General features: G+C 38.7%; 3 protein-coding genes across 5 annotated transcripts in view; all 3 read right to left on the reverse strand.

Annotated features, from left to right (window-relative positions):
* The window catches only part of lamb2 (laminin, beta 2 (laminin S)), a 46,422-nt gene extending 37,381 nt beyond the window's left edge, over positions 1–9,041 (reverse strand). The window contains exons 1-2 of the mRNA XM_017411361.3: positions 8,801–9,041; positions 8,440–8,496 (exon numbers count right to left, since the gene is read on the reverse strand). Of these exons, the coding sequence (XP_017266850.1) occupies positions 8,440–8,470 (31 nt within the window). The 5' untranslated portion in view covers positions 8,471–8,496; positions 8,801–9,041. The remainder of the gene's footprint in view (positions 1–8,439; positions 8,497–8,800) is intronic.
* zgc:103759 (U8 snoRNA-decapping enzyme) overlaps positions 1–14,700 on the reverse strand; it is a 576,073-nt gene that overhangs the window by 410,923 nt on the left and 150,450 nt on the right. The gene's annotated exons all lie outside the window — the stretch shown is intronic.
* lamb2l (laminin, beta 2-like) overlaps positions 12,075–14,700 on the reverse strand; it is a 43,465-nt gene continuing 40,839 nt past the window's right edge. For all 3 annotated transcript variants that reach the window (XM_017411355.3, XM_037977039.1, XM_017411356.3), the window contains exons 32-35: positions 14,499–14,640; positions 14,159–14,335; positions 13,578–13,743; positions 12,075–12,776 (exon numbers count right to left, since the gene is read on the reverse strand). In XM_017411355.3, coding sequence (XP_017266844.1) covers positions 12,643–12,776; positions 13,578–13,743; positions 14,159–14,335; positions 14,499–14,640 — 619 coding nt within the window. In that variant the 3' untranslated portion in view covers positions 12,075–12,642. The remainder of the gene's footprint in view (positions 12,777–13,577; positions 13,744–14,158; positions 14,336–14,498; positions 14,641–14,700) is intronic.

A 14,700-nucleotide genomic window follows, 5' to 3' on the forward strand; every position in this document is an offset into this window, starting at 1 on the left:
CAAAAAACTGAATCACTGATGGTTTATAAAAAACTAGTGTTAGTAGTAAAAGTGGATTAGAAAGTATTTTCTTATTCTACATATGTATACAATTATTCTATACCTATTTATCTTTGGATCTTTTTCTTTGAGATAGTCTTTGACAACAAATATACTTTGATTTTTTAAATAAAACAGTCTAATATTGTATTTTTTATACATCCAAAGTTAACTTCAGAAATTAAGCAGCAATAAAATCCTCATAACGTTGGTTGGTGGCCCACATGTTTAACGGGGACTGATTCATTGTTAGTTCACCAGAGCTGGGGATCGTCACTGATGAAATCTACAGTGGTTAGTTTTCTTATTCTTGTCCTTTTTCAATTCCTAATAGTCATTACAAAGGAGACAAGAAGGAATTCAGGCTGACAACTGTGAAAGAAGAGAGGCTGCAGAGTTTCTGTCAGCTGGTGTGTGTGTGTGTGTGTGTATGTGAGCTCACAAAGCTAACAAAGCACGGCTCTTAAACCTCCCTGTAACATGTCTGTACCCTGTGATTATAAAGCTTATTATCCACGTTGTGCATCACACTAGATTTAAGTTTGTCACTGTGCTGCTTTTAACACATGTGCTACACAATTTCAACATTCCATTACAACCTGCCCTGCGCAGTTTACTTATTTTTCTCAAAGTAACAAAAAAGATCAGATATATTTAAGCTCATTCCAAAGGACAGTGAAATCTGACACTGAGTCAAAACGTCTTCACATGAGGCAGTGTTTTAACGCTAAGAGGCTCAGTGCAGTCTGCAGGGCATCCAGTTTAATTTCATAAATTAAAGGTGAGCTCTGCTTTTATTTGTTGGCTTTTAAAAATACCTTTGACTCACATTCTGCTTCTGACCAGCTTCAGGAAACAACATAGCGAAAGCACAGATCAACCCATGCCTGACTTTCTTAGTTGGTAGAACACAAATATCATATAAACTAAATATCTGCATGAGTTTGGTAAACTAAAACAGCAATGTTTTTGAGACACTGACTCAGGCGACCCTGGCCACTGAACAAAAAGAAGAAAGCAACCCCCCCCCCTCCCAAGCCCAACCCAGTTTTCTAACTACATAATAGCCTTTGAAGGCTTTGACAAACTGGCACCAAAGAATGACTTCTTAGAGATATGAAGGTGGTTTATTTTAAACTAATGTGAAACAGTCTTCTCTCCAGTCAGAGGTCTATTCAAACTAAAATTTAATCTGCAGGAGGAGGTGTGTGTATTCAAAGTGCCAAATGTGATGTTTTTCATGTTAATACATTAAAGCATGCTCATCAGCTGCAAAAGGTAATATCCTTCCAATCCTTGTCTGACTACAGATTTGTTGAGATGACCAAAAAACTTTTGGAATAAAGCATGAAAACTCTGTTTCCCTTTAAGTTTAGCTGGATTGTTCCATTTGATTTGTCACCCATCTGTAGCCATCTAATCCGACAGAGTAAGTAAAGCTTCCAGCTCCGGAGGGAAGGGGAGTGAGATGTCACATCAGCGTGACACATTCCTGTGGGACAGGCTGCCGGGACACAGTTTGCTGTCACATTTAGCAGCATAAAAAACACACAGAAAGCAAAGACAAACAGGCTGACAAGGAGGCAAACAAGGAAGTGCACACACACTAAAACATTTGCCCAAACGCAAGGTGGAATAAAAGTGTAAAAACTATTGGAGAAACATGGATAAATCACAAAAACAAGATGGCCCAATCCAGTATCAGCTTGCTCGGGAGAGTCACCAGGCAAGTTTAGCATCATTTTAAAAACACCTGACTATCCGATCTGCTTCACTCAGGCACAGAAAAGTCAACAGCCTTTTATTTTTAACCCCCTCCAAGTTAATTAGTTTGCCTTCTCCCTCTCTGTGGGTCTCTGTTATCTCGTTGCTCTGTACTCTGTATGGTCAACTCCCACAATCAAACAGATGGCTATTCTCCTCCCTGCTCACATTTTTTATTATTCTAAACTTTTTCCTCCCATCTCTTTTTTAATATCCTTTAAGATTCTCCCTCAAGGTTAATTAGACTCCCCACTCTGTTCTGTTGTTCACGTTTCTACTGCCAACATCCTTTAATCAGAACCTAAATCTTGTTTGTAAAAAAGGTTACTGACCGTAACGTTGTATATCATCTTTGAATATAGTGTATTTGTGTGGATATGGGTGCGTGAAAGCGCTGATAAGCTATCCAAAACCGGAGAAGGCTGTAGCTTTAGTAAAAAACTAAATTAAAGATTACATAAGTTTAATCATTGGGACAATTCAAATCTATCTACACACACTGGTGAAGTCACAGATCAGGGATGAGATATTTTTAATCAAAACAGTTCTGTAAATTTAAATTTGATCCAGGCAGTCTGATCCCATTCATTATTTTTGTATGATGTGTATAATCATTATAGTCTGCATCAGTGGTGTCCAATCCTGGTCCTCAGGGCCACTATCCTGCAGGTTTTACTTGTTTCTCTGCTCCAACACCTGATTCAGAGGTTAAATCACCTCTTCATGTTCTGCAGAAGCCTGTTAATCACCCATTGATTCAAATCAGGTGTGTTGGAGCAGAGAAACAAGTAAAACATGCAGGATGGTGGCCCTCGAGACCCAGGATTGGCCACCCCTGCTCTAAAGCCTAATTTTGCTTTCTCCCTACAGAATCAAAATGACATCCTGGCCTTTAATTCTCTTGTGTAAACTCATTTGGATTTGAATGTTTTAACATGTATTTAAGTTTAACTTGCAAACAACAACAACTACAGGTTTTTATGTGATAAATAGTAAAGTTTCAGACCCACTTTGACCTTTTATACTGACTTTGATTGTGAAATTTTAATTTGACCGTGTAGTATATGCAGATAACCTTAATCAATTGGATTTTATGATTTATTTTTATTATATTTCACAATAAAATATAATTGGAGTTTATACTAATCACAATAATAACAGCTGTTTATTTGAACAGTGTATGGTTTCTGAAGAACTTCCTAAAAATCCAACAGGTGGGTCAAAGCAACGACAAATCCCTCTGGTTATGGAAGAATGATTTTTAATAAAAATGACTAAACTTGCATAAAATTGTAATTTATAATTCCTTAAAAAGGCAGTAAATCTGGGAGAAGAACATTTTATTATTTATAAGTCACTTTTCAAACGCTCAGATCCCATTAGTTCTATATTTTGTTACGATCTGACCGTCTTCCCTGGTTGTTTCTAAGGTTATTACTGACTGACTAGCTGGTTGGCAAACACACAGACTGTTAGATTAGCAAGGCATGGTATTGGGAAGCAGCTGGTTGTATTGGAAGACACATTCACATTCCTGTCCAACCCTGGAAATGTCTGAATCACTCCACACTGGAACAACAACACGGAATGAGACACGAAGAGCAACAGGTGGGCAGAAGAGACTGGAGCTAACAATGTTTGGAGACGTGAAGTGTCCATCCTGGAGTTCCTCAATCCCACATGTCTGCAAGGAGTCAGATCTAATCTTAAGCAGCCTTTTTAAAGTCTGATGTTGATAACAGAAGGAAATTAAATTTAAGAATCTCTCTAAAAATTCACCAAAACGAGGAACACGTGTCCAGCAGATGTTGGCTGTGACCTCACAGCCAAGCAGCCTGTAGATCTGGTTAGTAATCATGGTTTTGTGTGTTTGCCCTGGTGCTCTGCAGCTGCTCAGGACCTGGATTGGTACACAGAGTGCAGCCCTGTTTGCTGTTTGCTAATCAGAACCTCTGAGGAAGAAAATCTGGCTTCGTTCAGTCAGAGGAAACTACAGCACACTTGGGAATTGAAACATTGTATGTGTTTGTGCACTGCATGCTTTATGCCATTTTTTAAAATAATCTTTGTAATTGTTGTGTGCGTTTAACTACAAACACTTTCACCTTTGCTTTTTTCTGTAAGTGTGCAGAAGAATAATTGTGTTGTGTTCAAATCTTGATTAGTAAAATTGCCACATGTGAAAGAAGAATTCACCTCCTGTGAGGCCAAAAGGGCAAGGGTCAGAAACTCTGACTATATTTAAGGATACACGAGGGAGTAATATGTGAATGAGGTATTTGTTCAACGTTAAGCTTGAACTGGTAACAACCTTGTGCCCTGAGTTAGGAATGACAGAAAAAGATTGTTAATTTATTTATTTATTTTACTTTCTGTAGAGGTCAAGACAAGGATTGTCAACAGTAGAGAAGTTCTGATAACAAACTAGAAAAGAGAAATAAGAAAAAGCTTTTTGATTATTATCACTTCTCCCTAAAAAGTCCAACCAAAAGGACAAACAACAGCACAAATACGTGAACAAGTCACATGTGCTTGCAAAGCTCTGCAGAATACCAGGACAGTGAGTACACAAACCTGAACTGGACCCTTAAAAGACTGCCTTCTTTATGATACTTTATAAGATAAAAACAAGAAAACTACAGGTTTTAACAAGACAGACACAAACTACAAGACAATGTTTAAAATATCTCAAGAAAATAACAAGCATGTTAAATGCAAACATCATTACTTTCTAACTCCTCTTTGACGTTATCCGCTTCATCCTTGATTGTTTTTTTCCTTCCCATCTGTTCTTCCTTCCTTCCTTTTCCCCTCTCCATCCTGGCTCTCTGCAGGATCACACTGTAATTACTGCTTGTCTGCGATTAGATAATTAGACGTCTGAGTGTTCTTTAACAAAGCGTACTAAACACAAACTTGTTATCAACTTAGAAGACTAGGCGTGTGGCATGTAGCGAAAACAGACAAAAAAATTCCCAAATAAACGTCAGACATTAAGCAAAAGATGAATGATCTCAAAAGTATGAGTCAAATCCAGAATAAAGGAGGAATCCAGAATAAATCCAGAGGAAAGAACGTGCTTAGGAACAACATGTAAAAAAAAGACAATGGTTACAAGCTTGGTGTCAGCACTTGTGTTTGGTATTAAAAGCAGGATTGTCCTAAAAAAGAGGAATTTTAGTCATTCTTCATGTGAATTTTGATCCTCTGGAAAACTATTTGAAGACTTTTCAGCACTGAAACAAGCAGAAGCCATCACACAAAGCTCTGCTTTGTACATCATCATGATTGACTATGATTTCTGGTAACTCAGACAGACTAAGAAAATAAACTTTAATAGATATACATCTTTTTAATCAACAGTTTACATTTTTTTCTGTCAGGAAAATGTTATTTTAATGCAAGTATGGGCTAGATATGTCTACCAGAAAACTAAAATGTGGTTGGTTTTTTTTAACCATAACCTGTCCTTATGTGTTTTATAATAATCATGGAATCTTGGGATTTGTTTTGTTTGATTCTCTGTCCAGTGGGGGATATTTAAAGCTGTGTTCGGAGCCTACCACAGTACACCTGCTCCCCTTTACACTAAGCTCTGCTCATGTTCACCACTGTACCAGCCACTCCATTGTTTTTAATGAGACCAGCTCCATTTCCTATCCCGCCTCCCATCCTCTTTATCCATCCCCCGCCGAACCTCCTCTGCTTTTTATCTCCACCTCCTCTTTTAATCCAGAAAAGCCCCTGTCAACAGGACGGAGAAACCCAACTCACCGTCCTTTCATATGACAACTCCCCCACCCCCGTCTTTCTTCTGAGCCTAAAGTCTGTCTCTATTTTTTTCCCTTTTTGTCCTGATTTTACCCAGCTCTCTCTCTCCCCTCTTTATTTTTTTTAGCCTCGCTCGCCCTATTTGTTTCTGAGGCTGGTGGTTGGTAGGCTTTACCGCACCATTGTTCTGGTATCGACACATTTCCGGTGCTGTCACTTGGAAAGACCTCCTCTTGCTCGGGTTGCCTAACCCGCTCTCACCTGGCTACACACACACACACACACACACACACACACATCTGAAGAGGACATCAGTAGTTAAACAAAACCTAAACACTGCAATAATTCATTAACTGATATATGGAACTGCTAACTTCATTTATAAAGCATCATTTCCTGCCAGACAGCAACAATAAAGTGGGAAAAAAAAAATCCTGACAGACTGCTGGTTCTTTTGTTCCACAGTAAATTATTTCACTCTCAATGTTTCCTTCTCACTCATAAAGCTCACACACAAACTGACACACATTCATTTGTTCACAAGCCAATTAACCCCATCTTTGACCCGGGGACTTGGGATTGACCTTTGACCCAGCAGCTCGTCCTCGGAGGCGTTGGAAGTTTAGATGGACAGCTCCGTATCACCGAACTGACAGCACGGAAGGTTTTCAAGACACAACTGATCAATGTTAAACTCCAAAACACATCAAAGTCCGCCATTGTTTTTCTTTTATTACATCCAGGGGGTTTTCTTGTTTTTGCTGAACCTTTTCTTTCTATTGGCTATTTTTTAAATCCTTTCACTGACATTGACGTGTTGCTCTTTAAACTGTTTTTATACGTTACGGCTCCCCCAGGCATTAATTACACCACTCATGAGGTTATTTTAAATGAAATTTTTTCATTCATTTACTAAAAAAACTGTCAAGAATGCAAATATTCCATCAAAATATATAATAATAAAAGTAGTATTCCTTGAAGAAATGCATATCGCCTGTCACCTTTCATGCCAAAGTTTTAAACAAAGATCTCTCGTGATCTGTTAGCGCTCAGAGTGTGTGTTGTGAATGACTCTCAGCTACTACCACACCAAATTGGAGCTCAATATCTGTAAAAATTACAAGTTATATCCATGTTTGTATTTGCTAAAGTTGATTAGCTGTGGTTGAGCGCCTTTAGAAAGTCAAGCAATGATGACTTTGTGAGAAATAGTAAGAAATGCATTAAAGTTTGTCTGATTGTTCATGAGATAGTTTTCTAACAGCCACTAAAGATGAAAATAAGACTTCTTAGTTTGTGTCAACCCTATTTTAAGCTTTACTTTGACACCGTTGCTCTAACACAATGCTGGACACTTGTGCATTCAGGAGGTCTTGATTGGTACTGTAGGTGTGGAATGGGTGGCTCTATTTGTGGATTCAGCTGGCCTGTTTTAGGAGGACCATAAACAGGGTGACACCACCCGCAGGGATGCGGTGAGAAACAGACTGGGACGGCCCCAGAGACCCTGAGGGCACCAGAGGCCCTAAAAAAGAAACACCAGCTATCTTATCTCTGTGCAGAGAGACGGAGGGGCCAGCGGTCCCATCACAGCCGAACGTCCGGCACGTTCAGACACCAGTTCCTGAACATTTTTCAGACATAAAAACAGGAATACAAGAGGCTACAAGAATAGAACTGGAAGACAAATTTGAGTGAAAAAGGCAAAAATAACAGGCTTCTGCTAAAATTATGTTTTAGCCAATTATAAGCATGGATACATTTATTTCTCATTGAAACAGTGATTTCTTTCTCATAAAAAGTGATTCAGTTAAAAGCAATTGTCTAATGCATATCTGCATGCTTTTAGTATGTGATAGATTAAACAAAAGTTGTGAAAAGAAATTATTATTATTTTTGTTTTGCAGAGATATGATAAAATAGTACAGACAAATTTGTTGGTACTCTTAAAGAGACTAATAATCCTTACATGACAGTCATGTTTCAAAATGTCATAGTTTGTATCACAGGTGCACTCAGAGCTTTTTCATCAGACATTCAGCAAATTTAAAGAGAACAAAGATGCTTTTGGGTAGTTTGGTATTGTTGTGAGAACCGTACTGAACATGGAGCAGAGAAAACTGTAGCCATCCTCCCAGGATGTGGACGCAAGAAGAAATGCAACCCCAGTTTAATCAGACAGATTGTGCAGATGGTAGAAAAAGTGCCAAGGAAACCATCCGAAACCATTCAGGCTGAACTCCGAGGTCAAGGTGCATCACTTTCTGATTGCACCATCTGTTGTATTTTGAACCATACTGTGTTTTATAGAAGAAGACCCAGAAAGCCCAGCTGTACAAAAAGACAGATTGGATTTCACCAAAATGCATGTTGGCGAGCCCCAACGTTTCCAGGAGAGACAAAAGAGCTTTTCGGCCAGTCACCTCAGTTGTGTTTTTTTTTTTTTTTTTGATCAGTGTGGAAAGGTACCAAAAAATGTATAGGGCGTCTGTATGTAAGAAATAAAGTCAAAGAATAAACTTATCAAACAACAGGGTGAGAAAAACAGATTGTTTCCAATAGTTACTACTTGCAGCAGTTGTCTTGTCTCATTTTGAAACCTTATGACGTCATTAAACTTAGATGAAACTGTCCAACCTTTGCAGCATTGCCCTTTTCTAGCCATGACATTCAGGCTTACAGGCTGACATCAACACAGTGAAGGGTAATCGCTTCCATATTTTCCAGAGACTAATCAAAGAAAGCCCTGTGACCTCTCGGAGACACTTGTTAGCTTCTACGTCTGTTCATTGAATCACTTCTGAGGATTTGTTCTGCAGCAGAGAACACGGATTGACTTCAAAGCTCTCCGTACAGTTTACTTACCACAGAGGAGCATTAAGACGGAGGCTTGCATCTCTGAGCGCACAGCAACCAGGTGACCTGTGACAGCCAAGTAAACACAAAACAGTCAGTCTCCTCAAAAAGCGCCCGATAGATAGATAGATAGATAGATAGATAGATAGATAGATAGATAGATAGATAGATAGATAGATAGATAGATAGATAGATAGATAGATAGAGTTTACTTCATGTATAAATTCATCCAGTTTCAACTGCGTAAAAATCATTTTTACTGCATGAACATTTAACATGTTCAACAATTAAACATTTAAAAAGTATCCCGGTTTTCTCACGTGGGGCTCTGTGGCTTAGCTCTCTAATGACGGAGTGGAGCAGAACTCACCGTTTCGGTCCCGCTTCGGAAGGAGACGGTTTCCTCTTTGGACCACTTGTTGCGGAACTCCCCGAACTGCAGCGGAGCTCGGCTGGTGAGATTTCCCCTCGACTCCTGTGCGTCTCTGCTGGAAACCACGGGCTGGACTACCGGAACGGGGGCGGCGAGAGCCTGCGAGACCCCCGGGAGCCAGGTGGCCTCACTTAGTGGAGAGACGCGGGTTCGAATCCCAGAGTAGGCGGGCAATGTCTCAACTCAGTCAGAAATGTTCCCCTTAGGCACAGATATATATACAGCACCGACTCACAACAAGAAGCCATCCTAGGACCCTGTGCAAATAAAATAAACTTGTTAAATTTAATGCAGAACCATATTCACTTCCTGGCTTGTGCAGTTTGCATAATTCCCTTTTTAGTTGTTTTCTTACCTGTGAGGCCTAAATTCTTGTAGTACGTCAATTTAAAGTGTGCATGTTGCTTTAAATTATTATCTGTTTTCTGAAACATCTGCCTGAAATACAGATCCTTTTTTATATCTTTATACAAAGAAGAAACCGGACAGTATTCCATTTCCTGAATCAAAGAGTAGAGTTAAGAATCACATGACAGCTTTATAAGCGCTAAACCAGAATGAAACAGTTTAAAAGGTTGATGAAAGAAAAACATAAACATGTACTTCTCTAGTAAATCTGAAAGATGATCAAAAGTGTCACACTTTTTGAAACCGCTATTCAGTTAAGTACTAAAGATGGTGAATGAGGCGTATTGTAGGTTGTTTATTTGTCCCTTTCCACAGTGAGTGAAAATCTAAGAAAAAAGATTTTGACGCTGTCTAATATAAATGGTGAAATTATAATTAAATCAGCCCTGTGATGGACTTGAGACCTGTCCAGGACATACCCTGCCTCTCTAACAATGACTGCTGGAGTCTGGCACCAGCTCCCCCGTGACCTGGAGAGAAACAAGCTGGATGGATGGAAATTTAAAGCACTACTGCAGAATGTAAACATTTTAAAGTTAGAGAAAATCTTGAACATCAATCACAATATAAATTTGTCATTTTTTCCCATGCATTAAAATAGAAACACAATGCTATGAGCAAAATAGGAACAGTATTCAATGATGAAGATGTTTTTTAACATATTTTTAATATATTTTTTAAGTGTCAAACAACCTTAAGGGAGGGATGTTATTTATTTCTTGCAGGGCGGCTTTTCTACAGGATCCCAGCACATGTTTTATAACAATCCCCTGTATGTCTGTGCCTCAGAGACTTAGAGCAGGAATGCACACTCCCTGGTGGACGGATTAGATTTCCTTTGATTGCCCTCAATGAGCCGATCATAACTGCACACAGATCTCAGGCACCCTGTGATGCCAGCCTCTTCCTACAGGTGACCTGGAACTAGAATTTAGTCTTTTAATATATTGTAACCGGGTGTCTCTGTATATGCAAACTGTTTTCATCATTTGTCAGAGTTTCTTCCGAGCTGAGAAAGATTTGGGAGACCTGGTTGTAAAAGGAAGCGCTGCAGGGCAGAGACTTCTTTAAGATGCACCCATTATAGAAACTGATTTAATGTTAATCAAACTGTGCACACACTGGTCAAGTGCACCTGTCGCCATTTTTGCTGCTTTGCTGGGGAAAATGTTTGAGGAATAAAATCACAGTTTAAAAGATGCAGATTTCAGGGAAATTTTTAATAAAACAATTATAAGTGTGAAGAAGTATTGAAATATTATATTTACAATGTTTAAGGCCTGTACAACTATGTTTATTAAACCAAGTATGTTCATTATTTGACTAACTTTCTGCGTTAGTATAATGTCCCACATTCTCCCACAAAAAGCAGATTTTTGTCCCACAGTTTGTTGGAATCTGGTCCTCCCACACAGACCTGCAGGACAAAACAAAGACCACTATTTTTCAGACTTTATCTAATTAATACATTCTCAGAGCAGCTTAGATGATTCACCTAGCTTATGAAAAGCTGCATTCCTAGGAACTTTAATCTAACAGTTGTAGCTCTGTCTGATGGGTGCAGGTGTTTGAGTCTACCTCCCAGCAGTGTGTGTTCTCCAGGAGAAAGCCCGATGAAAGTTTCTGTCATATTACACATTCCCTGAGCTGCTGGGGGACAGTCTCTCTTTGTTAGAGACCACGACTCAGGGCCATAAAAACTGAGAGCTCATTAATGCTGAGGACAGTAAGGGAACGAGTCAAGTGAAAAGTGACCAACTACTAAAGCTGCCTCCGTAAATATAAATCACTGTCACTATTTTAGCAGGAGAAATGCTGAGAATCATTCTAAATCAATCACCAAAACATATAAGATGCAGATGATACATGAGGTAGATATCTGCAGTGACTGACAAAAAAAAAACTGATAAAGTTTGCAGGAAAACCCAGTCGAGATACTGGAAACCAAAATGATGAAGTGGAAAAAGTCTACAACACTCTGCAGTGATTTCTTTCATTTTGCTTCAGTAAAAAACATTTAGTCCTAAGTAGCAGTGAGAGACACACTGGGTGGAAGCAAATTATTCACAATCCAACTGCTTTGATGCTTCTGGGTTTTGCATTTTTAAGCAGCAGAGTATAAAAATGAAAACCAAACAATGGCATTAAATCCATCTCAATGCACGCACATGGTTAATTACAATAAACTACATATAAGTGGATTAAAGTCTGAATCTGACTGAAAAGGAGTGAGTTCATTTGGTTAGCACTGAAATAAATGACAAATAAATAATTGAATGTGATCTGAACCTTTTTCTCTTTAAAAAAAAAAAAGTAAGATTTATTAAGGTGTAGGGCGCCCTCTTGTGGCAATTAGTTAAAGGTACTCATTTCATAGTCGTAAAGAAATAAAATCCACACATTTGTTTCTCATATCAAGGGTTAATGTGTCAATAAATTAAAAACTTGGAAGCAAAAAAAATAGCTGCCAACTACCAGGTGTGTTTGTTTACCTACAGAGAACAATGGGGATGTCCACGAAAGAACCATTTGGAATGGAGAAATCTGAACATTTTGCTGTGTTGATATGCATTTATAGTCAGATTTGTTGAGTGAAGTGTGTGGATAAAAATGCTTAGCTTACTTTGAGCATTTCGAAAATATAAACTGATGGAGTATACCCTTTTAAACTGCACCATTTCATATAGTTCAGAATAACCTTTTTTGTTTAACTTCATAGTTTGCAAAGATTACCTTTAAAACATCTTTCTTGCTGCAGAAGCAGAAGCAAACAAACTGATCACATGCAGTGTGGCACAAAACATTTGGATAAACTGTATCATATTTATTTGTCTCTCTTAACCCATCTTCAAATTGAAAAAATACATGTTTCATTTTAAAAATCAAATTTTTCCACATATTTATATAAAGAATGACAAAAAATATATCATAGTAAAGTTGTCAAGTTACAGCAAAACACAGCATATTAAAAGCAGATTTGGTCAAAGTAACTTTCTGATAGCATAGTTGATATTCTTCTGCAGTTAATTACACATAAAAAAAATCACATAAACCAATAATTATGGTCAATAAAATGAAACAAACATCCTCCACGAGTATTCACTTGCTGAAGTAGCTTTAAAACACCACACGACGGTGTTGATATTCAGTAATGAATATGTACAGTACATGAACGGAAGGAGGCAACAGTGGGACATAACACTTGACAGGTAATGTGTAAAACTTGAAATACAGTGAAAGAATGGATGTTTCTCCAGAGCAGCGATTTGCTTTTTGTTTTTGGGCGACATTCGTCTGTTTCAGTCACCTCATCAAACATAGCTGTCCTCTACCAGAGCAGCAAGTAGGTAGAGAGAAATGTAACATCATCGCTAACAAATGGTGTACAAGTGCAGCTGTTTTCGGATAAAGTCTCGCACCGCAGTGACGTTTCGCTGCAGGTCGTCCAGCTCATCGCGCTGTTTCTGCATCCGGTCCTCATTGCTCCGGAACTTCTGCTCTAGATCTAAAAAAATTAAAAATCTAGTGAGATTTTTGGTTTAACGAGGGTAACAGGAGGAGAGAAAACTACTAATGGTTTCCTTTGAGGTTAATAAGTTGTCCACAAGAACCTGAAAGGTGTAAAGAATGAGCTTCGCTACACGAGGAACGATATGAAAAGAGATCCAGAGCAGCTTTCAGTTTAATTACACCGCAAGATTTCATCCAACAGTCTCCAACTGCAAAATGATTTCTGCACAATGAGCTACCTTTTTTATTTTTCATCTGGATGGTTTTCAACTCAGACTATTTAATACGTTAGCAGCTCTCACTCAGGCTCCTCTAACCCAAGACAATATTATGATAAACCTGTTTAACAAAATGACAAAGATGTTTAAATTTTGTTACAGATTATTTTCAGATGCTGTACAACAACTCTTCTAGGATAAAGTTGGAAGATTATGCAAAATGAGAGTAAAAGCAGAAATAATTTTATGGTCAATCTCATGCAATATTGTGAGATGTCATGCTCAGAGTACGTGTTGTCGGTTACTTTAGATCAATTCCTGTTCCATTGGCTGGGTTATAGCTACATTTGTGTTTGGTAATAATGATTAGCTGTGGTGGCCATTTTGAATTTGATTGACTTCAAAAGTAATTCTCTCGTAGATGGACAATAAAAAGCTTTTTTAAAATCTGCCCAGTGCTTTTGCAAATTCTACAAACAAGCAGATTCGGACAAAAACATTATCACCTGCATTTTGCATTAAAAAAAATTACCTGTACACTCATGAAAGCGACACAGAAAGCAGGTTGATTTACTCACTGTCGAGTTCTTTTATCCCGTCCTTGGCTTTGTTCAGGAGATCCTCTGCATCCTTGGTCATATTTCTGACCTTGTCGTGGATGTTGTTCAGGGTTCCAGACTCCAGACCGATAGACGCCACCTTTGTCTTCAGCTCATTGAACCGTTTCTCCGTGTTGTTGAAGCTCTAGGAGACAACATTTCGAATTTCTGTTATTCTTCCAACCTTAGAGCAGATTTAAAACTAAAGGCCTAGCATTCCCTGGAGGAATGCATATCGCCCACCTCCTTTCATGACAGTTTTATTTCACGATTGCTGCCGCATCTTGCAAGATGTGTTAATGATTTGAGAATCTGCTGAGGTTGATTCTCAGCTACTAACCCACCAAATTTTAGTTCAATATTCATGAAATTGACTGATGATACTGACTTCAAGAGTTAGTTAGCTGTAGACGTTCATGCAGTGATTATTTTCTGAGAGTTTCATTCCATTTTTCTCCAGGTTGTTCATGAGATATTTTGCTAACAGTACAGAAAACAAACACAAGTAAAAACCTAACTGTCAGCCTTCGCTTCACACTTGCCGACAGGTTTTTATTCACCTTGTCCAGTGAGGTCGCCTGGTGAGTAGCATTCTTAGCCAGAGCTAAGGCGTCCTTCGCCATCTGTCTGTTCATCTCCGTCTTGTTTTTGAGAGCCTCCACCCCGATGGAGAGGTTATTCAAACGCATCATGATGTCCATCTGCTTATCCTCAAGCTGCTGCAGACTCTGTTCCACCTAGACGACAATGAAGGAGAAGAATTATGGAAACAAAGGTGATCTATAGGAAGATGATCAACTTTTTTAGGGTTTAATCATTAAATAAAAGGTAAAAACTACATTTTTACAGATTACTGGGAGCATATAGCGCCCACAGAACCAGGGTTCAGTAATGCTGTACCTCTGCAGTGGCGTTATTCGTGATGTTCAGATTGTCACGGGCCTCCTTCAGGGCAGTCCTTGCTTTTTCTATGGCCTCCTCTGACACATTCAGCGCCTGCTTGGTGTTATTCACAAGATCGTTTACGGACTCTGCTCGGCTCCTGTACAGGACCACCAACAAAAACAGATGTTTTGTTCCTTTTTATTACTTTGATTATAGA

The sequence above is a fragment of the Kryptolebias marmoratus genome, linkage group LG8, assembly GCF_001649575.2.
Source record: "Kryptolebias marmoratus isolate JLee-2015 linkage group LG8, ASM164957v2, whole genome shotgun sequence".
Classification (NCBI taxonomy): Eukaryota; Metazoa; Chordata; class Actinopteri; order Cyprinodontiformes; family Rivulidae; genus Kryptolebias; species Kryptolebias marmoratus.